The sequence below is a fragment of the Dama dama genome, chromosome 33 (assembly GCF_033118175.1).
Source record: "Dama dama isolate Ldn47 chromosome 33, ASM3311817v1, whole genome shotgun sequence".
Taxonomy (NCBI): Eukaryota; Metazoa; Chordata; class Mammalia; order Artiodactyla; family Cervidae; genus Dama; species Dama dama.
The window spans coordinates 40,400,233-40,425,738 of record NC_083713.1 but is presented as its reverse complement, the minus strand read 5'-3'; the positions used below and the strand labels follow the sequence as shown (position 1 = coordinate 40,425,738).

The following is a 25,506-nucleotide window of genomic DNA, read 5'->3' as shown; positions in this document are numbered from 1 at the left end:
GTTAAGTCATGTCCAATTAATGCAACCCTATGGACTGTTGCCTGCCAGGCTCCTCTGTCCATGGCATTTCCCAGGCAAGAATACTGCAGTGGTTTGCCATTTCCTTCTGCAGGGGATCTTCCTGACCCAGGGATCAAATTCAGATCTCCCACGTGGCAGACTGGTCTCTTGCATTGCAGAGGATTCTCAGTTATTGCTGAGCCACCAGGGAAGATGTGTGTGTGTGTGTGTGTGTGTGTGTGTGAGAAAGAGAGAGAGAGAGAGTGTGTGTGTGTGTGTGTGTGAGAGACAGAGAGAGAGTGTGTGTGTGTGTATGTAGTTTAGTAATTATTGACCACCAAAACAATTTAACTTGGCAGCATATAAGGTCCAGCACTCACCAAATCATGCCTCGATTTGTGTGGAAGATATCTTTGTAACATGTCCAGATACAAAGTTCTTCTGCCACAGAGATTCCCAGGATACTGATCCAAAACAGCCTGGTAAATCCAGTGGTCTTGATCACTTAACTGGAAGTTTCTGGAAGCAACAAAAATATCACATGATATTATGATTATTGAGTAATCAAAGAGATTGAAGGACCTCAAACTGTTTAAGCTGTTAGAAAACGACAATGATTACATAAAATGAAGTCTGTAAAAAAATACATTAGCCAAATAAAATGTCTGCTCTATAAAAGGCTCTAAATTCTAACACAATGGTTTCTTTCAATTCATTATTTCATGTTGCCATGAGTCCCAGGCTTAATTTGAAGAGGTTTGACAATGAGACATCATATTTTTAAGATATTCTATCTTTCCTATAACAATATTTTAAAAATCATGACAATGAATGAAATAAACAAACATTGGGAAATAAATTATTAAGCATATAGATTAAAAAGGAATTTTGCTAATTCAACAAAATTCCTATTTCTAGACTAGAGGAAATACAAATGTAGACAAATAAACAATTACATAAAGGAAACTAAGGCCCAAGGAAGGGACATATTAAGGTTTGATATTAAAAGATAGTCTAAAATCATCTTTTACTTTATCCCCTCAACTTCCTACATTGTGGCGCTATGACTAAATGTTGGTAGTAAAAAGATACCCAATGGCATTAGATTTCAAAGTGATAAAGAAATAATTTTTCATGGGATCCCTATAAGTCACCTTCCCATTAACATGGCCACCATGCTCCAAAATACCTTTTTGAATTCAGAACTTTCCTAGGCTTTGTGTTCTACAGGAAGTATTAGCAAAGCCCTATGCAGAGTGAAAAGGTTACAGGATCAGCTTGAACTGTAGACTGAATTAATGTCTCTTTATTATTGAGTTTATTTGCATATCATTATTCTTATTTAATAAGTTGGAATAATCAAATACAGATGCAATCAGAGTGAATATTATTAGCAACAAATATTTCTTTGATCTAAGATGAAGACTTACTATTGTTTATTTCTATCACGTCAATGGTCTTCTACTTTAAAGTTAACTGCAATTTAAAGCATTTTTATAATATGTCCTCTACACCCTTGTAAACTATTTGAAGATTTAAAACAATAAAAACTCTTTAAATCATTGATATTAATTGAAATTTTACCATCCTCATTCAAGTTACTCAGTTTCTTAAGGTATTTTGTTATTCTGATAAGTAGCAAGAAAGATACAAAATTATTTTTCAAAGAAGATACCTTCTCTAACAATTCTGTAATAGGAAGAAAAAGTGAGTTGGAAATGTTCCATTAGGAAGAAACAAAGTCTGCAGTTCTTCTGTATGACATAACAATCTATAGCAGAGAAAGAATTCAAGATTTCATTCATTAAACAAATTGAGGGTTTGGGTTCTCTCTGAATCAGTTATGCATGTATAGACAACCATAAGGCTTCCACAAACAAAGAATCTCAAATAGGAGTATTAAGCCTGAAAAAAAGTTTGCCTGGGTATTTTTGGCATTTAAAACACCCTTGGGCTTCCATGATAGCTCAGTTGGTAAATAATCCGACTGCAGTGCAGGAGACCTGGTTCGATTCCTGGGTCAGGAAGATCCACTGGAGAAGGGATAGGCTACCCGCTCCAACATTCTTGGGCTTCCCTTGCGGCTCAGCTGGTAAAGAATCCGCCTGCAATGTGGGAGACCTGGCTTTGATCCCTGGGTTGGGAAGATCTCCTGGAGAAGGGAAATGCTACCCACTCCAGTATTCTGGCCTAGAGAATTCCATGGGCAATATAGTCCATGGGGTCACAAAGAGTTGGACACAACTGGGCGACTTTCACTTTCAAGTCTTCATGGACAGTATCTCAGGTCCTCTCTCAAGGAACTCATTTCATTCATGATCCACATAAATGCATTTTAACAGCAGAGGTAGCCACAGAAAGGGATTCCCAGGTGGCAAAAGTGGTAGAGAATCCACTTGCCGATGCAGGAGACACGAGATGCAACTTTGATACATGGGTTATGAAGCTTCCCTGAAGTAGCAAATGTCAACCCACTCCAGTACTCTTGCCTGGAAAATTCCACAGACAGAGGAGCCTGGCAGGCTACAGTCCACGGGGTCACAAAGAGTTGGACACGACTGAGGATACACACACATGTGGCCACAGAAATCCTCTATTTCTACTTGGCAAGCAACCAGAAAAAGGAATAGATTCAAAGTCCATTCCTTGTTTATGCTTATAAACTGTTTCTGCAATCAAAAGGACTTGAATACAGTTTGAATTTCCATCTATATTTAACTACAAATGTGGATGTGCAGGGGTGTATGTGCTGGGGAGGAGGAAGAGACAGAACCTAGGTCCAGTAAGTTCTGTTTTTGCTTTTTTTTTTAATTTACTTATTTGCACCAGGTCTTAGTTGTGGCACATGGGATCTCCGATATTTGTTGCAGCATGTGGGATCTTTAATTGTGCATGTGGTATCTAGTTCCTTGACCAGAGATGGAACCTGGGCCCTCTGCATTGGGAACCTGGAGTCTTAGCCACTCCAGGGAACCAGAGAAGTCCCAGTTCTCTTTTAAATTGTCATTTATCTACATAAAGACTGCTGTTGATGCTAGGCTCAGTCACCTTGATGAGCTAGAATTCCCATCATCAAGATGTTGATAATTCACAGATATAACTTTCTCCTCTGGAGAATTGCCCTGGGCCAAATGGGAACAATCTCACCCAGGAGGCTACTCTCCCACCCACCTTTGAAAGCAACCCCAACCAATGATTGGCTGACATGGGGTACAGAAGACCAGCCCACTTGCTGCAAGGTGGGACCAACTCTGTGATGCCATTTGTGCTCTGGAGTTTCACTGTGAGAGCAAACGGTAACCTGTTTCAACTGAGATCTTCTGCACAGACATCTTCCCTTCCTTCATCCTGCTTCCCTTACCATCCTTTTCCTGAGAGCTTTGCCCAACAAACCACTCAAACCGTTCTTACAATCCCTGTCTCAGAACTGCTTCTACAGAACTTGACCTAAGATAATCTATGAGCAATCTTACCCATAACTGTCAAAAATATTTTAAATCCTTTGGTAAATGGAGAAGTGCTTCTAAGCTAATTGCTTTGATGATCTCTCATACTGAATTGTGGTGTAAGATTGTGGCTGTCCTCAAAGAGAAAAGTGCAAATAGCAAACATTTACAAAAATGATTTTTAAATAAAAGCACACATTAAGCAGTGTACATTGCTATAAAAAAATATGGCAGCAGAAGAATTTGTGGCACTCAGTGTATTTTTATACATTGCATGAATGTATTAATTAGGTGCCATTTTAGTGACATTAAAACCACATAAACATATGAAATGATAACATTAAAACTAGATATTTCAAACCAAGTATGCTATGAACAATGATCACATCCATTTGCTATTGATTTTAGAAACCTCACATCTCAACAGCTTTTTTCAATTACCACAATGACACAAATTGCAAGTCATTATTTTGGTGTATGTAAGATAAAAATGAAAAACACACAAGAAATTATATATAAATACTCACAATATTATTATTTTAGAGTATTTATAGCAGTTTCCATCCGAAAGGAGATCAGTCCTAGGTGCTCATTGGAAGGACTGATGTCGAAGCTAAAACTCTAATACTTTGGCCACCTGATGCAAAGAGCTGACTCATTGGAAAAGACCCTGATGCTGGGAAAGATTGAGGGCAGGAGGAGAAGAGGACGACAGAGGATGAGATGGTTGGATGGCATCATCGACTTGATGGATATGGGTTTGGGTAGACTCCAGGAGTTGATCATGGACAGGGTGGCCTGGCGTGCTGTGGTTCATGGGGTCACAAAGAGTCGGACACGACTGAGCAACTGAACTGAACTGAACTGAACTGATAGCAGTTTCCAGAGCTGCCAGCTTAAATTTTGAAGCAAATATTCACATCAGCAATACTAATGACACAGTCATACATTTCCATTAGGATGCTCTTTGTGAGGGAGAAAACTCCCATCACCATATATACACTGAGTCTCCTGGATAATAAAAATTTAATAGGTATGTTCAAACATGATAACTTCTTCATAACAATAAACTAGCTATTTCCTACTTAGCATTTAAAATGAAATCAAATTTAATGTATCTGAATTTCTAAATTCAAATTTGCACATTTATCTTTTCTAGTCAAATATTCATCTTTTCATTGTAGAAAAAAATCTGTATGAGATAGTTTAATTATATGAAATAACTAAGGTTAGCTTTTACCTTCCAAAGTTCTTATTTACTTTACCTGTTTTACAGGTGATTATGATGACAGAAGTTGCTAAATTACACATACACTGAAAAATATTCCAATTACTTTTCTACTTTTGAATTTGAAAAGTGACTATAATTTTAAAGAAAAATTTAAAGAAGACTTTAAAATTATCCTAAAATTTAGTACTTTTGAAAATACCTTTAGACAAAAGGTTTCTGCAATTTCTTTCTTTTTTGTTTTTTTGTCCATCCAAGTTTTCTAATTTAAAATGTTTCAGGAAATTTTAGCCTGCAGGAGTGTGAGATATTTACTTCTCAATACCTACCTTCCATCCATTATTTTGGTCGACCAAAATAATTTCATCATGATTTCCCAGAACATGAGAAAACAGGTAACTCAGAACAGGAGGACGACAAGGCTGTGAGAATTCAACCAGACCAAGGCCAACTGCCCCCCTAATTCCACCTGTTTGAGTCATTATAAAAAGTCCTAACCAGACTTACAATTAACTACCAGTTTTCTTCATAGTCATGTTTAAATCACTTCCCAGGGTTGTGGTTCCATCATGTCTAAAGACATTTAGAAGGGTGGGGACAGCCAAGATGGCAAGCAAGAACACAAGACAACAGGAGAAACAAGTCTCTGAAACTAAAGATTGTGTCTTCAAACTGGCAGAAAGCTGTCTTATATTTTCTCAGGGTAAAGGAGGCTTTCCAGAAAACTGGTAATTAGTGCCTCCTTAAGTTAACTGGTGTAGTTACCAGCGTCTGATGACTGCTTTGATTGGCAAGTGATCACAGTGAGTCTAGCCTAAAGAAAAACTCTTATCTTTTCAAGTGTAACATTGTCAGGAGAGAGCCACTGGTGGAAGAATGTAGATAAAAGATTCTGGGACACAATCTGCTTGTTTGGCTGCACTGAGTCTGACTCTAGCAAATACAACTTGACAACACTTTCCAAAGTTGTCTTCCCAAATCAAAATTATTCTAACACTGAAACTAATCAGCCTAGCTCCTGAAACTGTCTCCCCAGCTACTCACCGCCCCATCCCAGGCCTATTGTCCAAATACAAACTATCTTTGATTTTCTGCCTGGTTTACAAAGGGCTCTCTGACCTCAGACTCATTTCTGACCAACAGAATCTGCTCCTTGGACTTTGTTTGGGTGTGTACATTGTCTTCCAGGAGATCAACTGCCACTTAGCAGTCCTCTCCCTCCAGGCTCCCCAAGCTCTGCTCCGTTTACCTTCTGAGATGGGAACTGACAGTCAGAATAAAGTAGGCTCTTGGGAATATGATCAAAATCCACTGAATTGAAAAATCAACAACAAGCAAAAAAGTGATCTATGAGGTAAAGCCAGAACTTGCACCAGCATCCAAACCACCTTCTTCTGAGGGGTGATAGGAAAGAAATATGACAGGGTTCCAAAAGTGATGGCTCCAGAATTTCTTATAGGAGGGTTTAGGAATGGAAATCTGGTCAGGAGGCTAAGAGATTTATTTGGAAGCTGCAAGTGCTATTTTCATAACAAGCACTCTGCTTTTATTTAGATACTTTTTAAAAGTAGTTTGCATGGAAAACTGATTTTTTTTTACCTAGAATGTGTATTTTTTTTTTGGAGGTGGAGTAGCTGGAATAGTGGCAATACACCTAAATCATCTTTGTCCTTACATCCTTCCACCACTAGTTTTAAGAGGAAGTAGAATTCCCAGCGTAAATTTGGAAATAATATGATCAAGACAAAGCAGCTTGTTAAAAGTAAAACATAATGGCTCAACCATCCCATATGCCAGATTTTAAAGAATTATAGTCATCACAAGCCCAGTAAGAAAGAGAAAATTGTAGCAGACATTGCCTCTACCTTTGCTTCTGCTCATCAGAATCCTGATTTTATTCAAGATTTATCTTCTTCCATAATCCCCACGCACCCACCCACTTCAGGAAAAGTGAGCCCCATTCCAGACTCAGGAGTGAATCTTGATTGATCTTAAACCATTCTCAGGCTCTCCGTTCTTCTTGACAGTGTTTGATATAATCATGGACAAATGACCCAATTCTGGACACTGAAATGGGAGGAGAAGTCTTCTGGGGCAAAGGTTTCCTCACTCTTCAAATAAGACACAAGGAAGAGGTCTCTTTCTGCTTATGAGTGTGGCACTGTGGAACTGCTGTAGTGATCTGACAGAAGGTCATCTATCTATCCTGCCAGAGGGCAAGGCGAGACAATGCAGAAAACTAGGTGTCACTGAGCTTGGACTTCTCTATCTCTGTGCTTCAAGTGAAATAAGAAACAGCCTTATTGTTTATGTTACTTTCACTTGGGTTGAGTATTCTCTTTTTCTAGCCAATGATATCCTATTTGATAGTTCACAGAATGGAAGAAAAATGACTTTTTTAAATGTAGCATCCTAATATTGCTTTGGAAGGAAAGTATCAATACTATTAAGGATACAGCGATTCAAGAGATGCAGAACAAGTGCGTCCAGTGACCAGCATCGACAGGGACACCACTTAGCTGACTGGGAATAGACCAGTGTTCTACACCAAAGGCCATTTTTAAGATAAAAAAATAAAACAAGCTCAAACTCAAATGAACAGAATCAGTAAAGAAAAGATCACCCACAAATGTATTATTTGTTTTAATTTAAAAAAAAATCCTATTGAGCCAAAATCTGCTTTCATGTTACCATTTTATTCTTCATTTTTGAGAAACAAAGATATTTTTAGATGCAATAAAGTTGAAGTGAATAAAATTACTTTAATGGATATTATTACTCAATTTTCCAGGTTCAAAAGCAAGAATAATAGAACTGGACTACTTCTTTGGGATGGGATGAGGAAAATTTTAATTAATGATTATGAGGCCTTCTGAAATTTCATTTGTCACATAAGACTTTTATAATATCACCTCAAACCGACTACCAGTAGTCATTAAGAAATTGTAAGACTGGAATAGAAGAATGATGGTTCTTTTTCTCAGTTTATTATTTTTTAGACATTAATAATGCTCACCTTTGTGTTCTTTTATAGCCATTAGTGTAGCAAATAAGCACAAGCCTATGAGTGTGGTGATTATAATTTCTTACATTACTGGTTCTCCATGGTCTCAGTTCTAATGATATGGTTTCCTCAAAGGATTATATTTACCCACAGTTGGACTTCAAGGTATAAGGACTAGGAAAAACTTGTTATTAACAGTTGGTTTGCTATATTAAATAGGCATTATAATTCCTCTCATATCAAAATTTGGCAAACTTGTCCATTGAAATTTTAATCCTGTCTTTGCTTATAACTGCACAGATTTTCTTATTTTAATAACAAATTCTATCTGTATCATCAGGATAAAAAATAACATATATTAATTGTCTTGGACACAAATCTGTCAAACTGATATGTTTCCATTTTCTTCAATCTGATTTACTCAAGACTAATTTGATTTCATACCTAGTGAAGAACAAAATCCTGTCATAAATGACTCTCACTCCATCCTGTAAAACCCTGATTTTTCAGTTTTCTGTAAAAATGTAGCCTCATGCATCATTATACTGTGTAGCTTCTATTTGAAGCAATTATATCAAGAAGGCAGTTGTGGGCTACAGTGATACTAACAATAAATGCTTCTGAACTAGAAATTTATTACCACTAGTCTTCTACTTTCCAAAAAGACATTTAAATGAACATAACATATACATCAATACACAGACTGAGTTATTAATTAAGCAAAAGCAAAAATCTAGGACTAGTTTTGGGGATGTCCTTGAGAAATTGGACCTATTTTTTTCTCCCTTGATAAAATTCATTCCACGGAAGTCAAGAGAATTTAAACTTCATTTTATTCCAACAGCAAACCCAGAATAGGTTGAGCAATCACCAAGTGTGGCTTTTAGTTTGAGAACACAAAGTAAATATTTTCAACAATGTATTTATTTTAGCAGAAAGCTATGAAATACATATGACAAAAAATAAAAATCTCAGTCTGCAATTATTACCTCTCCAAGAGAAGCATAAATTCCCAGGTAAGGCTGGACAATCCATGTTGGAATACGCCAAGAGAAAATGGGAGTTGCAGTGACCATGGACATTGCTTGAGGGGGTCATTTAACCAGTGTGACTAAGTGAATACGTTAGTGTTCAAATAATAATACTCTTGTTTCTGAGCACTTCTCTCCTTATTAACCACCCTTAACATACAACCAGCCCAGACCAGAAATGTAGAACCTGAGACTGGACATGCCCAGGCACTAAAACTTTCCAAAACTTCTGAGACTATATTCTCAGAGAAAAATGCCACCTGCTAATTAAAGCTCTGGTTTTTCCAGGTGGCTCCAGGGGTAAAGAATCCATCTGCAAATGCAGGAGATGCAGGTTCAATACCTGGGTCGGAAGATCCCCTGGAGAAGAAAATGACAACCCACTCCAGTATTCTCGGATAATCTTATGGACAGAAGAGTCTGGTGGGCTATAATCCATGAGGTCACAAAAGAGTTAGACATGACTCAGTGACTAAACAACAATTAAGGCTCTAGCATTTGAATTTCTTGTAACATCATCAAGTAAGCAAATTACAGTTGTTTATTATGCTCCTTTCTCTCTCTTTCATCTATCTTGTATTCATCAAAATATAGTCACATGTATAAGTATATGTTCATTCAAATATTTTTTTTAGCGCTTCCCATGGCTCAACAATCTCAGATATGCAGATGATACCACCCTAATGTCAGAAAGCAAAGAGGAACTAAAGAGCCTCTTGATGAAGGTGAAAGAGGAGAGTGCAAAAGCTGGCTTACAACTCAACATTCAGAAAACTAAGATCATGGCATCCGGTCTCATCACTTCATGGCACATGTGAAGTGAAAAGTGAAGTCACTCAGTCCTATCTGACTCTTTGCGACCCAATGGACTGTAGCCTAACAGGCTCCTTTGTCCATGGGATTTTCCAGGCAAGAATACTGGAGTGGATTGCCATTTCCTTCTCCAGGAGATCTTCCTGACCCAGGGATTGAACCCGGGTCTTCCACATTGTAGGCAGATGCTTTACAGTCTGAGTCCCCAGGCACATAGAAGAGGGAAAAATTGAAACAGGGACAGATACTACTAACTAGCTATTTTGAAAGTGATTAATAGTTAGGGTAAATTGAAAAATTTTAGTTTAAAACATATAAAACTAGTGGGTCTTCACAATGTACACACAGAGGGGCAAAATTGTTAAAATCATTGTGGGTTTTTAAATACCACTCAAGGTTCAGATCTCATAAAATAATAGAATGATAATTATGAATCAATATTTTAAAATTTAATATATTTATCAAACAATAAAGTAGAAATTACTTGTTATCACTGTATAGTTTTTGCCACATATTGGCTTCAAATCTGACATAGCTAAGTGGAGCATCAAACAATTATGTCTCATCTATATGATTAATTCACCAAATGTTAGGAAATTAAAGCCACAATCTCATCTAAGTCTAAAACAAGTAATTAAACTTGTCATGTTACTAGTGAAATACAGTCCAAATAGAATTTAAATAGCTTCACAAACATACTGAATAAATAAATAGGTTCAACTGCAACCAATTCTTAAAAAAAAAATGTTTTAGTAAAACATTAAAGCTGCATTGTCCAAGAGAGTAACCACTAGCCACATGTGGCTATTTGGCACTTGAAATGTGGCCAGTCCCAATTCAGGTATGCTGTAGTGTGAAGTGCAAACCAGATATCAAAGATTTTATATGAAAAAAGAATGTAATGTATTCTCATTAATAATTTTAAATTATTGATTAAATGTTAAAATTATACTATTTTGCACTAAGTTAAAAATACAATATTAAAATAAATTTTATCTTTTAAAATGTTTTATTATGACTAGTTAAAAATTTTAAATTATATATGTGGCTCACATCACACTTGTATGACACAGCACTGCTCTGGTCATCAACATTTTACCAATACCCTGGTACATATACATGCTTGAAGTGGTGTGGTGTGGGGAAGAAGCTTTCTATTCAGATGGAGCAGAAGAAACTCATTCCTGTTCAGCTATCTACTTTTTAGAAACTTTGGGGAAAATGCTCCTCTATAGCTACAACTGTAAAATAAATCAGTAAAATAGAACTTTTTAAATGAGGTGTATTGAAGATTAAAATTACATATATTTGTCATGTCATGTAATAGATACTCAATAAATACCAATGGTCCCCTCTTCCCTCTTTAACTTAGATTTTTAAAAGTCTGTATTTTTGCTTTATAAAATAGAATCAATATGTATGCCAAAATTATTTATAATCTTACTACCTGGGGATAGCTATTATTATAATTTATGCAGGTAGATAATCTCAGTCTTTTTTTTTTTTCATGTGGCTAAATAGATGTAACACTTTCAGAGGGAAAGGGAAAAAAGAGAATCCATGTTATGTAAACTATTTTATGGCCTGATTTTTTAACTGCATAGCAACTTATTGCAACTACCTATGTCATTAAAAATTCTTTAATATAATTATTAATGACAGGGTGGTATTCCATTGTGTGGATATATCATAATTGATAAAGCTAAATCCCCTATGTGTTGGCTATTTAGTCATTTTGAGATTTTGCTATCACTAAAGAAAGAAAAATAGTATTGAACACTGTCAAAGACAACTATTTATTTCACTTTTATGATTATTTCCCTTAGGATTATTTCTAAAGAGATAAAGATAATTTACACATATAAAGATATGTGATGACATATTGCCAGATTGCCTTGCAAAAGAGTTTATATACTAATCATGTATAAAAATACCCATTTCTCCCATACTTTTAATCTTGGATAAATTCCTTTTGTGTTTTACCATTTTATAAGTAAAAATAAGAGTATTTTTAAGTTTTTCAATGAGTAGAGGGGTTTTCATAAATTCCTCTGTCATTTGTATTATGCAGAATTCCATGGACTGCTACCACAATATCAATTCATCTCCCAGAATCTGACCATATACTCTACATTGAACCATTTGTGTACTAAATCCTCTTAGGGGTTATTCTCATTAGTATCAAACGTACTGATATCTGTCCCATTTTAAGCAAAACAAAAAACAAAACAACAACATAAAAGTCTGGCCCTACTTTCTTGCTCTCCTTTGAAAAAGAACTTCTCAAAAGTATTATCAATGCTCTTTGCCTTCGATTGTTTCCTCCCATTCACTTGAATCCAACCCAGTCAGGCATTTGTTACCACTTCTTCAATGAAAATGATTTACCAATGACCTCCATATGGAGTCAGCAGTCAACCACCAGTCCTATTTTATTTGACTTAGCATATCACCTGTCCTTAGCTTACAGTGCTGCCTACTCCCTCTTACCTTGCCTTCTGGAACAGCACACTTTTCAGGTTTTCTTTGTATTTAACAGACCTAGTATCTCCTTTCTTGATTACTCCTCTTCATGGTGACACTGTAATGCCAGCAGACCCAAGGAATCAGTCTTTATCTTCTCCTTTGTCCCTTCACTCACTGTTTTGGTGATCACATCCAATTTCATGCTGGTGACTCACAAACATGTATCTCCAGCTCTGATCTCTCTCCAGAACTCCAGACTCATAAAACTGACTGCCGTCCCAAAGTCTGTACTTGGACACCTGATAGCATCAAACTCAGCCTTCCAAACCCAAATGCCTGATTTCCCCCTCTGCTTTGCTTACAATCTTCCCCAACTCAGTTGATGGTAACTTCTTCCTTCCAATTCCTCAACCACAAAATTTTGGACTATTCTTTTATTGCTCTCTTTCTCTCACATGTCTTATTAAATAGTAGGTGCTACTGGCATGACCTTTTAAATGTGTCCAAAAGCTGATGATTTCATACTACCTCCACTTCCTAATGCAGGCCATCATTATCTCCCACCTGGGCTTTTAAAATAAAGTTCTAAAGGTTCAGTCTTCTCTTGCCCCTTCTTTTCTCCATCATAAACAGAACAACTGCCAGAGTGATACTGCTAAAACATAACTTAGGTCTTGTTGCTCTGCACATTTCCTCACACTTCTGCTTCCAATAGCTTCCCATAGTACTCAGAGTAAAATTGGGTTTTAGAAATGGCTATTGGGCTCTAAATGTCCCACCCTCACTCTTACTACTTAGATTATACTTTCTACCCCCTCCCCATCTATCACTCTGTTCCTGCTACACAAGACTCCTGCCAGAAACGTACCCACCTTAGTAAACATGGCTAGAACACTCATACTCCATATTTCTGCATGACCAACCCTCTTGCCCCCTTCATAACTTCCCTTCAATGTCACTTTTTCAACTGGGACTATTGCCAAAAAAATCTATTCAAAATTACAATCTGCCTCCTCCCCCACAACTCTAACAACTTCTCTTTTACTCTAATGTCTATTTTTTTCAGAGGACTTTTCACCCTCTAATGTACTACTGTGCATAGTTTAATTAGGTATTGTGTGTAACTGTGTGTCTCCAACTTGCTTCATGAGTACAGGGGTTTTGTCTATTTTATGCCACTAGTTGCTCAACAAATATTTGTTGAAAATATGAAATATAAATAACTTCTTCATCTCTTTTGTCCCTTTTCACTTCTGGCTGTTCATTCAATCAATTAGTTAGCAAACTGTCTTCATATGTTTTAATGATTTTAATTTTTTGTGCCTGATATTTGCCAATATTTCCTATTTATCATTTAATTTTTACCCTTATTATTTTTTCATTAAAAAATTCCTTGTGTTTGAATAGATATTATACTCACAGGTTTCAAAATTCAAAAGGTTTAATAAAATGGGGGGTACAATAAAAATTTTCTCTCACACTCAGACCCCCAGTCTTCTAGCTCCTGTCCCCAAGGGAACAAATAGCATCAATTTTTTTGTATTTTTCAGACATATAAGCAAATATATATCTGAATATAAATATATGTAATGAGAGAGAGAGTACACATTTACTTTTTCCTATTTTATAAAATGTGTACTGTACACTGTTACAAGGTTTCCTTAACCTTGTATCACACCCTAATCATCTTGACCCTTGGAGAGTGTTTCATATCAGTAAATGCTAAGTATTTACCTTTTTTTTTTTTTTTTTTGGCTGTGTCATACAGCTTGCAGGATCTTAGTTCCCAGACCAGGGGAGCTAAGGGTCTCCAGAAGTGAAAGCACAGAGCCCTAAGCACTAGACCTGGGAATTCCCTACATTTTTTTTTAATCCAGAAAATAATACATTGTACAGTTGTACAGAAACCTACAAAATTAGCCCCTATTGATATTAAGATGATTTCTTTAATTTTTAGCTACTACAATGAATAACCAAAAATAAATCACTTATATATTCAAGTATCCCCTGGAGTAAGAAATGGCAACCCTCTCCATATTCTTGCCTGAAAAAACTCCATGGACAGAGGAGCCTGGTGGGCTACTTTCCAAGGGGTCAAAAAGAGTCAAAAATAAATCACTGTATATTCAAGTATACAGTTGACCCTTTAACAAGATGGAAGGAGGGTGGGGAGGAAAAGGTTAGGGGCAATGACCCTCAGTGTAGTTGAATATCTGGGGATTATAAACTTCACCAGTCCTTCTCAGTTTCCCCCACTTTGGTGCAACAGGATGGCTGGAGTTGGGTATTTCCCTTTCGCCACGTGGAAGGCTAGAGTTGCTGGACTTGGGTACTTTCCTGCCCACAGGTAGGTTAGGCTTTGATAAAACCGCTTCCCCTGAGGGCGTGCCTGTGTGCTCAGTTTTTAGCTGGGTCTGACTCTTTGTGACCCCACGGACTATAGCCCACCAGGCTCCTTTGTCCATAGAATTTTCCAGGCAAGAATATTGAAGAGGGTTGCCATTTCCTACTTCAGGGGATCTTCCCAACCCAGGGACTGAACACGTCTCCTGAATCTCCTGCATTGGGAGGCTGAATCTTTTCCACTGTGCAGCCTTTGTCAAGAAGAACAAAATGCTCTGGAGTTACTCAAAATGGTTTTTTCCCCTTCCCCTGCCAGAGACTTGAGGGGAGTTTTCACATATGTTCATTGTGGATATCTAGTGGAACTCCTTGAGGTAAAACTCAAAAAAGTGTGGGGAGCCCCCATGACTAAGTTCCCCTAGAATTTTTAATTCTGAGTTGTCCACACTCAGCATCCAGCAATCCATCAATTATAGTCCAGGTTTTTCTACCCCGACACTGGTTCCTATGAAAGTTTCTGCTAATGGGTTTCTTCTCAGATAATTTGTCATTCTCTGTATTACCTGTGTCTCCAGTTTTGGATGCAGTGATTTGCCCTTGACTTTATTCCTCTGACATATAGAAGAAGAGCTGTTGATTTTCCAGTTTGCTCAACTTTCTTCTCCTCATTAGAGCAGAGTAGCAAATTATAAGCCCCTTACTTGCTGGACAGAAAATTAGAAGTCCATATTGATTCTTTAAAGATTTTATACTTGCCTGAGGAAACATCCTGTTAGATTTTATTAAATGTTTATGTCATTGCATATATTTAAATTTTTTCTTCATGATTTCACTGCAGGTAACATGTTTTAAAAGGACTTCTCTACTCCAAGATTACTTAATATTTGTTTTTATTTTTATCTAATTCTTTTATGATTTTTTCTTATTCATATTTTAATGTATCTGGAGTTCATTGAGTCACATGGAATAAAAGATCTAACCTCATTTTCTAATTTCCTGTTATTTAGCATTATCACATAAATAATCCAATCTTTCCCTCACAGTATAAAAATTTTACCTTTACATCAAATTAAATTATTATAGATACTCTCCGTATTTCTATTTTGTTCCACTGAGCTGCTATAGACATATAAAATCTTCTAATTTGCTTTAATATTAAATATATATTAATATTTGATATGCAAGTTTTACCACTCTCCTAGCCACAATGAAGTCAATTTCACTTCTGTCCTTTATTGTGCCCATCTTTGCATGAAATGTTTCCTTGGTATCTCTAATTTTCTACCTAGGGACAACCACAATGGTGTGGTCACTCACCTAGAGCCAGACATCCTGAAGTGTGAAGTCAAGTGGGCCCCAGGAAGCATTACTACAATCAAAGCTAGTGGAGGTGATGGAATTCCAGCTGAGCTATTTCAAATCCTAACATATGATGCTGTTAAAATGCTGCATTCAATATGCTAGCAAATTTGGAAAAGTCAGCAGTGCCCACAGGACTGGAAAAGGTCAGTTTTCATTCCAGTCTCAAAGAAGGGCAATGCCAAAGACTGTTCAAACTACCACAAATTATACTCATTTCACAGTTAGCAAAGTAATGCTCAAATCCTTTAAGCTAGCCTCCAGCAGTACATGAACTGAGAACTTCCAGAAGTATAAACTGCATTTAGAAAAGGCAGAGAAACCAGAGATCAAATTGCTAACATCTGGTAGAACTTACAGAAATAGCAAGGGAATTCCAGAAAAACATCTACTTCTACTTCATTGACTACACTAAAGCCTTTGACTGTGTGAATCACAATAAACTGTGAAAAATTCTTAAAGAGATGGAAATACCAGACCACCTTACCTGTCTCCTGAGAAACCTGTATGCAGGTGAAGAAACAGCAGTTAGAACCAAACATAGAACAGTGGACTAGTTCAAAAGTGGGAAAGGAGCATGTTAAGGATGTATATTGTCATCCTGTTTATTTAACTTCTGTGCAGAGTACATCACGTGAAATGCTGGGCTAGATGAATCACAAGCTGGAATCAAGATTGCCAGGAGAAATATCAACAACCTCAGATGAGACTATCCTAATGTCAGGAAGCAAAGAGGAACAAAAGAGCCTCTTGAGAGTGAAAGAGGAGGTTGAAAAGGCTGGCTTAAAACTCAACATTCAAAAAACTGAGATCATGTCATCTGGTCCCATCACTTCATGGCAAATAGATGGGGAAACAATGGAAACAGTGACAGACTTAATTTTCTTGAGCTTCAAAATCACTGCAGATGGTGACTGCAGCCATGAAATTAAAAAACATTTGCTCCTTGGAAGAAAAGCTATGACCAACCTAGATAGCATATTAAAAATCAGAGACATTACTTTGCCAACAAAGGTCCGTCTAATCAAAGCTATGGTTTTTCCAGTAGTCATGTATGGATGTGAGAGTTGGACGAAAAAGAAAGCTGAGCACCAAAGAATTGATGCTTTTGAACTGTGGCGTTGGAGAAAACTATTAGAATCTCTTAGACAGCAAGGAGACCAACTTGCTAAAGGAAATCCTAAAGGAAATCAACTCTGAATATTCATGGGAAGGACTGACGCTACAGCTGAAGCTCTAATAAGCTGGCTACCTGATGGGAAGAGCCGACTAATTGGAAAAGATCCCGATGCTGGGAAAGATTGAGGGCAGGAGGAGAAGGGGGTGACAGAGGATGAGATGGTTGGATGGCATCATCAAAACAATGGGTGTGGGTTTGAGCAAACTCCAGGAGTTGGTGATGGACAGGGAGGCCTGGCGTGCTGCAGTCCATGGGGTTGCAAAGAGTTGTACATGACTGAACATCTGAACAACCACCCCCAGTTATTCTTCATTCTGAAACTTTGGGCAATTTCACAACCTTAATCTTCCTAATAAATTCTGGAATAATGTTCAACAATTCTTCAATTCCAATTGTATTAAATTGACAGATTAATTTCATGAGTCATGGGTATTTTGAAATCAGATCAACTATTGAATAAAATTAGGAATTTTATAGTCAAAATGATTTAAGACATTAATACGGACTAATTGCTTTTGGAAATGCAGCAATGAGGTTGGTTTCCCATGCTATTCAAACAAGGTACCAACCCAGTTTCTGCATGTTATCTGTACCCTCTCCTCTCCTTGTTTGCTGCTTTCCTTCACTCACGACATGGCTGCCAGCAGCAACGACACTTGTGTACTTTCCTAGTAGAACCACAGTGAAAAAAAATGCACTGCTTCTCACCTGTATCTAACAAAAGTTCTGAGCTTTGCTCTGATTTGGACCACCTTTTGCTGTGGCCTGAGGAAATGAAGCTACTGACTGGTACACACTCCCAGCTAGGGTGTACCTTTGGATCTGGGGATGGAATCATTCCAATCCAAACTGGCAAGCTGCTACTAAATAGGAGCAGCTAAATGTTGGGATTAACCATGATGCAATGAAAATTTCTTATAATTTAAAAATGTCCCCCAGGTCTTTCAGCGTTCTTAGTCATAGCAGTAGGCATCTATTTAAAATATACACACACTAACTTGTGCAGATGTGCACATACATGTACACAAGCTATGCAAATTCTACAAGGCCTAAAGACTAGAGCCAAAAGGTGAAATGGTCTTATCAAAACAATGGCAAATATTGGCAAATGAGAGTTAAAACATATAATTCATTGTGCTAGTTACAACAGTATATTTACATGACTGACTCACCAATAGCCAGAGATTTCTGATGCCCACCACCTCTGTAGTTATTCAGAATAGCCTATTTATTCTCTTTCTCCTCAATAAGACTACTTCTGAAATCTCATTCAATTTTACTGGTGTTTCATCATTCACTGCCAGCATATTTGTCATAGTCTCTGCAGTTGGCATTTGTCTATAATTTGGTCAGGGTAAATGTGTATATGTCCATTCCCCTCAATATTCCAAGCCTTCTCAAAGGGAAGGACACGTTCTAGTCTAGTCTGCCTGTTGAACCCCTTACCAAGGAGCTTAGCAAAGACCACTGTATATTAAGGATTACTGAATAAATATTCATCAAGTAAAATATATCATTAGCTATATGAAATTTATTCTGGATAATTATATGTAACAAACAGACTATTAAACTAGAATTTATGAACCCATATTCTTCCAAAGTAGTTTTCTATTGCTCTCATAACAGGACTTGCCACTCTCACCTATTGTTTTCACCTTTAATTCACCTCAATTGCACAATCATTTATTTAGAAGCTGCTATGTGCCAGTATATGCTTGGTGCTAAGGATACAAATATTGCTAATTACTTTGTCTTCTAGGGTTTACAGCTTCAGCATTGAATATGCCTTCTGGGAACGTTCTCACCAGCGCCCTTCTGTCTTATTTTAACCCTGTGCATTCCTCAGATTCCATAGTGAATCTTACTTCTTCCGTCAAGTCTTTCTGAGCTATTTTTCCTTTAGTGCTGCTTCTTTGTGTGGAAATCTTAGCATATTCATCTCATTCTCTAATCTCAGTAATGGCAATGGACCTGTGAATCTCAGTCTTTACTGAGTGGTGCAGGGTTACCCAAAAGAAGAGCACAAATTGAGTTTAGATTCAAACAGAGGTAAGAAAACATGTTGTAAAAAATAGATCTTAGTGGAAGGGAGCTGCTACATGCTGCTAAGGCAAATCTTCCATGTTTAAGAGCCATTAACCTAGAAATACCACAGTCTCAGCCAGCTTTCCTAGGGGGACAAGATGCCATCTGGGAGGAAAGGTCATGGGGCAGCCAACCCACTTTAAAACGACAGAGTCAGGTTTACCTCCCTTCATGGCACAATCAGTCTAATTACTAAAACCACCAACAGCAAACACAAAAAACTCCCTCATCCTTGCTGGATGAGTTCTAAAATCTCTTTAACAAGGTTGGGTGGGGAAGGGAGAGAGGATGTTTATTTTACAATTAGAGACAAACTAAGTACATGGTTAATATTTCACTGTGATTGAGTTTCAATTAAAGTATAATTAATCAATAAATAAACTATTAATTATATATTATTAATATTTTCTCAGCTTTATTACAAGATGGGTGTCATGTGAGTGTATGCTTCTCGGTTCTTTGTCTCATCACAACAAAGATTTGGAGTGACGGACATTGAAGCCCCCTCGGCGGGTCGCAGCTCTCGGGAGGACAGACCGTGTTATAGCTCTTAAATAAGTCAGTGTTACAGCTCAGTGTTACAGCTCTATTTATTTAGATAATAGCAGGAAAATCCACCTTCTAGGTGTGAGGGCATGCCAATCCAAAGACGGGAAGAGAAGATGGCTCCATCGCGCGGGGGGGGGGGGGGGAGGGGAAGAGAGAGAGAGAGCTTTGGCTCCTCTTTTTATATGTTTCTCTGTCCCTGGGCCTGTCTTATGTAAATTGGGCCAGCCAGGAGTGTTGTTTGTTTTACCTGAGGTTCTCACTCAGGTCCTCGGACCTTCCTTTGTTCTATTTTCGCGGGCTTCCCCTTCCAGGTCTTTTAGCCACCACCATTTTGGACTCCTTTTCCCTATTCTAACTACCTAACAATGGGAATAAAGGAAGATAGAGAGGCAGGGAGGCAGGGGGCTTTTAGGAGACCAAAAACATGTCTGCCCATGAGGAACATGTGACTGTTGCCACGAGAAGTCAGAAAACAGCTTAGGTCTTGAAAGACACAGACTTCACCTAGGATTGCCTTTCCAAGAGCTGAGACACACAGAAGCTGTCACAGAGGAGTCTGGATCAAGAAGCTAAGAAAGCAAAGAGCTCTGGTTCGTAGGATTTAAGATTGTCCTTGTTACTAATTTCTTAACACTAGTAATTTCACATAGAAGAGCTTCATTCACAAGCAATTCATTAAGAAATATAAGAAATACTAATATTTGCACATTCACCTCTTTCAATTCAAAGGAAGAGTCTTTTACTTCTAATTTACTATAAATATGTCCCTTCAATAGTGTTTCTTTCTTTTTAAATATACATTCTTTGGGGAAAATTTTGAATTCAACATAATAGAGTAAAAGGCATGTTTTCCTACAAAATGTTCCTCAGAAATTATATACTTAACACTATATGAAGTAGGTTATTGATTTGACCCAGGGTGGCATTTCTCACTTTGTTCATTAAATGAATTTTAATATAGAATTTACACTAGAGAAGATGGCCTTGCCAACACAGAATTTTAAGTCACTTAACATTATAGTTGTCATTCAGAAGAGGATTGTCATTCTTATGATACAATCAAAAGTCATTTTCTTATTGCCATTTTACAGCAAAATGGATGGACTTAGAGATTATCTTACTAAGTGAAGTCAGAGAAAGACAAATATTACATGCTATCATTTATGTGTGGAATCTAAAAAATAATAAATGAATCTATGTACAAAAAAGAAACAGATTCACAAACATAGAAAACAAACATATGCTTACCAAAGCAGAAATGAGTGGAGAGATAAATTTGGAATATGGCATTAACAAACTACTACACATAAAATAGATAAGCAACAGGATTTACTCTATAGCACAGGGAACTATAGCCAATATCTTATAATAACATAATGGAAAATAATCTGAAAATATATATATGTATAGCTGAGTCACTTTGCTATACACCTGAAACTAACACAATATTGTAAATTAACTGAACTTCAATTTTAAAAGTGCATTTTCTAAAAAAGTTTATAAAACATGTTTTGTGTTCAATATAGGGCAAAATCATGGTAGATTACAGATAACATAATTATATGGGTATATTTTCCACTGTAATCAATTTTTAGTACTCAATTTTAAATTTTCACTGAAGAGGAGCTTCATATCTTGAAGTGAAAATTCAGTTATCAAAAATTCATGTTTATTTCTTCCAACAAATCCACGAACCTATGGACACCTTATCTTTGACAAAGGAGGCAAGGATATACAATGGAAAAAAGACAACCTCGTTAACAAGTGGTGCTGGGAAAACTGGTCAACCACTTGTAAAAGAATGAAACTAGAACACTTTCTAACACCATACACAAAAATAAACTCAAAATGGATTAAAGATCTAAATGTAAGACCAGAAACTATAAAACTCCTAGAGGAGAACATAGGCAAAACACTCTCCGACATAAATCACAGCAAGATCCTCTAGGACCCACCTCCCAGAATATTGGAAATAAAAGCAAAACTAAACAAATGGGACCTAATGAAACTTAAAAGCTTTTGCACTACAAAGGAAACTATAAGTAAGGTGAAAAGACAGCCCTCAGATTGGGAGAAAATAATAGCAAATGAAGAAACAGACAAAGGATTAATCTCAAAAATATACAAGCAACTCCTGCAGCTCAATTCCAGAAAAATAAATGACCCAATCAAAAAATGGGCCAAAGAACTAAACAGACATTTCTCCAAAGAAGACATATAGATGGCTAACAAACACATGAAAAGATGCTCAACATCACTCATTATTAGAGAAATGCAAATCAAAACCACAATGAGGTACCATTACACGCCAGTCAGGATGGCTGCTATCCAAAAGTCTACAAGCAATAAATGCTGGAGAGGGTGTGGAGAAAAGGGAATCCTCTTACACTGTTGGTGGGAATGCAAACTAGTACAGCCGCTATGGAAAACAGTGTGGAGATTTCTTAAAAAACTGGAAATAGAACTGCCATATGACCCAGCAATCCCACTTCTGGGCATACACAACGAGGAAACCAGATCTGAAAGAGACACATGCACCCCAATGTTCATCGCAGCACTGTTTATAATAACCAGGACATGGAAGCAACCTAGATGCCCATCAGCAGATGAATGGATAAGGAAGCTGTGGTACATATACACCATGGAATATTACTCAGCCATTAAAAAGAATTCATTTGAACCAGTACTAATGAGATGGATGAAACTGGAGCCCCTTATACAGAGTGAAGTAAAGCCAGAAAGATAAAGAACATTACAGCATACTAACACATATATATGGAATTTAGAAAGATGGTAACGATAACCCTATATGCAAAACAGAAAAAGAGACACAGAAATACAAAACAGACTTTTGAACTCTGTGGGAGAATGTGAGGGTGGGATATTTCAAAAGAACAGCATGTATACTATCTATGGTGAAACAGATCACCAGCCCAGGTGGGATGCATGAGACAAGTGCTCGGGCCTGGTGCACTGGGAAGACCCAGAGGAATCGGGTGGAGAGGGAGGTGGGAGGGGGGATCGGGATGGGGAATACGTGTAAATCTATGGCTGATTCATGTCAATGTATGACAAAACCCACTGAAATGTTGTGAAGTAATTAGCCTCCAACTAAAAAAAAAAAAAAAAAAAAAAATTCATGTTTAAAAACTATTTCTTACCAATAGTAAAGCGATAAATAAGAAAGATACTTTGAAAGTGAAAGTGAAATCGTTCAGTCATATCTGACTCTTTGTGATTCCATGGATTGTAGCCCACCAGGCTTCTCTGTCCATGGGATTTTCCAGGCAAGAGTACTGGAGTGGGTTGCCATTTTAACCATATACAAATCTTTAAAACTGTTACTTCAGGGAAATTTCTTTGCAGAAAAAAACAAGAAAACCTCTCCTTTCAACAAACAGTCAATTTAAACGTTTACTGGTAGACTATATTCCAAGCACAAGATGTCTATAAAAATGGTAAATCAGAAGTATAGTGATCCCTAAAAAAATAAAAATTTGATGACAAAAATCTACATAATTGAAGAAGTTTTAGCTTATCACCTGTATATGTCTTCTAATTGCAGATCAAAATCTTGAAGTTTCTTTTGATATTTCTCTGTAAAGTTACAGAACTCATTAAGGATTGAAGATTTCAAGTCAGGGTATGGACATTCCAAAGTTTCTAATTCCATGGGCAGTTCACTAAGCAGGTTACTTCTTTCTTCCGAAGAATGATCTAATATCTGAAAAAAAAATTATATGATTGTTCTATTTAATGTAAATGACAAATTGATAGATTACTACCTGTATTGCACTTACTTCCATGCTCCAGTCTGAAAGATAATTTTCTATTTTCTGTTGCTCTAGCCTAAGTTGTTCATAGACAGCTTTCAATTGTTTCTTCACGAAGTCAACCTATAGGACATTTAGAGCAAGTGGTATGCAAATTATTGATTTATTCAGTATTTAAATTTAAAGTCATAGAAATTTTTCTCAAAAGTCAATAAGTGATGACAAATTAAATAAGTGAAAGTCCCTTTCAGGATTGATGGAAGAGGGTTCAAGAGATGTCACATCTAGGCAGTGTCCATCAGGCAAAGGAGCTTTAAAGGGGCTTCTAGACATATAACCCCAAAATGAGTTCAATTATAGCCACTCTGCACTCACAGTGAGTTTTGTTTGTGATAAGGCAGAAAGCTTACCAGACTGCCTCTGTTTCAATCACCCCCTCCTTTCCTCACATCCTTGCTACTAATCCCCAGATGGGCATTGATTTTTAATGTTCATTTTTAATTATTTGTGAAAGCAATATGACAACACTACAAAAACAACTAAAAAATAGAGTAAGAAAAAAATCACCTAAACACCCACATGCAGTGCAACCATGATAAGGGAGTTTATGCTCTAGTCGGGGAGGTAGTCAGTAAACTCATAAAAAAGTAGGTAAGAAAGCATCAGGAGGAGGTAAGTGAGGTATAAACTGGGTGAGGGGATAGGGAGTGACTGGGCTTCTCTCGTATGAGTGGTCAGTACAGGCATCTCAGAGGAAAGGACATTAAAGCTAAGACTAAAAGACAAAAAGAGCCATCAGTGGGACAGAAGAAACAGCCCATGCGAAGGCCTTGAGACAGGAAGGAGTCTGGCTTATGTGAGGAATAGCAAGAAGGCCAGCACTGTTAGGACAAAGTATAGTAGGGAAAGCAGGGTATCAGATAGATAGTGAGACTAAAGAGCTGGAAGGTGGGGTCAGATGTATGGGGAGTTTTGGTACCAGGTGCCCAATGCACAGTGAGGCCAAGAGATATCAAAATGTCAGAGTTTGGAGCAGAGAAAGGCTTACTACAGGGCCCTGCAGAGAGACAGGTAGTTCATGCCTTTAAAAACCCCAAATTCCCTAAAAGCTTTTAGCAAATCCCTTTTTATAGGAAAGGTGAGGGAGGGGCATAGTTAGTTGTTGCAAAATTCTGGTGTCAGATCCTTTGTTCTCCAAGTCAAGTCATGGTCAGGTCACAAAGATCAGGTAACCCTCCACTGAAACAAATGATATTCTGTTCTGACAAGAAAGAGCAAAGTCCCAAGGTTCAACTTCTCCCCTCCTGCCAAGATCCAGACCCTGGCTTGGTGGAGGGAGTCCCTGTGGCAGCTGGTTACCTTGCCTGGGAGCGTTAGTCCAGCAAGCAGTCTGGGTCCTCCCACCAGTGCCCCGGCCTGGCTGAGGAGGCAGATCTCAGCTGGTGGCACCTTCAGGATCTAGTCCCCAGACCTCACCCAGTCATCATCACTGAGAGAGCAAGAAGCCCAGGAACCAGCTGTCACATGGCCCAAAGTTGCGGGGACCTGGTCCTACAGACTGCGGCCCATGGAGACTGCCACCACCATTAGGTCTAAAAGGTGGGGATTGGGGAGAGGTTTGCTGCTGCTTCAGGGCGTGGGCCTGGCCAGTGGGTGGCCATGGTGAAGGTTCTGGAGCCTTGAAAGGACATAGCCCTCAGCCTTTCCCCAGGTCCACCAGCTCATCTGCTGGCTAGAAGTCAGAGGGCCTGGAGTACCCCAGGGAGAGGGTGGAGATCCACTTCTCACCAAACTTTGTGCTGTGAGGACCACCTCGTGGCTGACTGTTGGTGAAGTGGGACTTGTAACCACAGTGCTAACAGTCACTCCCTAATGGTCACATGCTAACGGTCTCTAAGGACCTCGCTTTAACAGTCTCTCTTTAAAGGTCTCACACTAAGGATCTTACACTAAAGGTCAGAAGCTCAAGCTACAAACTTGCCCCATCCCTATTACAGGAGGAACCCTGGCCAGTAGGAGCCCTGAGGGGATTTACCAGGAGGATGACTTAATCCCTGTCTCTAGGATAGGATCTCAGAAAACACTAGAAGGAGGAGAAAGGAGGAAAGCAGGGTTATGAGGTGATTGTAACATTTCTAGGTGAGAAATGAGCATGTTTGGACAGATTCAGGGATAGAATTTGCTTCTATTTAAGCACACAAAACATACACGTTCATCTCAGACTCTTCC

General features: G+C 37.8%; 1 protein-coding gene across 6 annotated transcripts in view; it reads right to left on the bottom strand.

Annotated features, from left to right (window-relative positions):
• The window catches only part of CCDC148 (coiled-coil domain containing 148), a 277,310-nt gene that overhangs the window by 153,269 nt on the left and 98,535 nt on the right, over positions 1-25,506 (bottom strand). For all 6 annotated transcript variants that reach the window (XM_061135101.1, XM_061135100.1, XM_061135103.1 and 3 more), the window contains 3 exons: positions 23,305-23,400; positions 23,047-23,228; positions 381-519 (listed from right to left, as the gene is read on the bottom strand). In XM_061135101.1, coding sequence (XP_060991084.1) covers positions 381-519; positions 23,047-23,228; positions 23,305-23,400 — 417 coding nt within the window. The remainder of the gene's footprint in view (positions 1-380; positions 520-23,046; positions 23,229-23,304; positions 23,401-25,506) is intronic.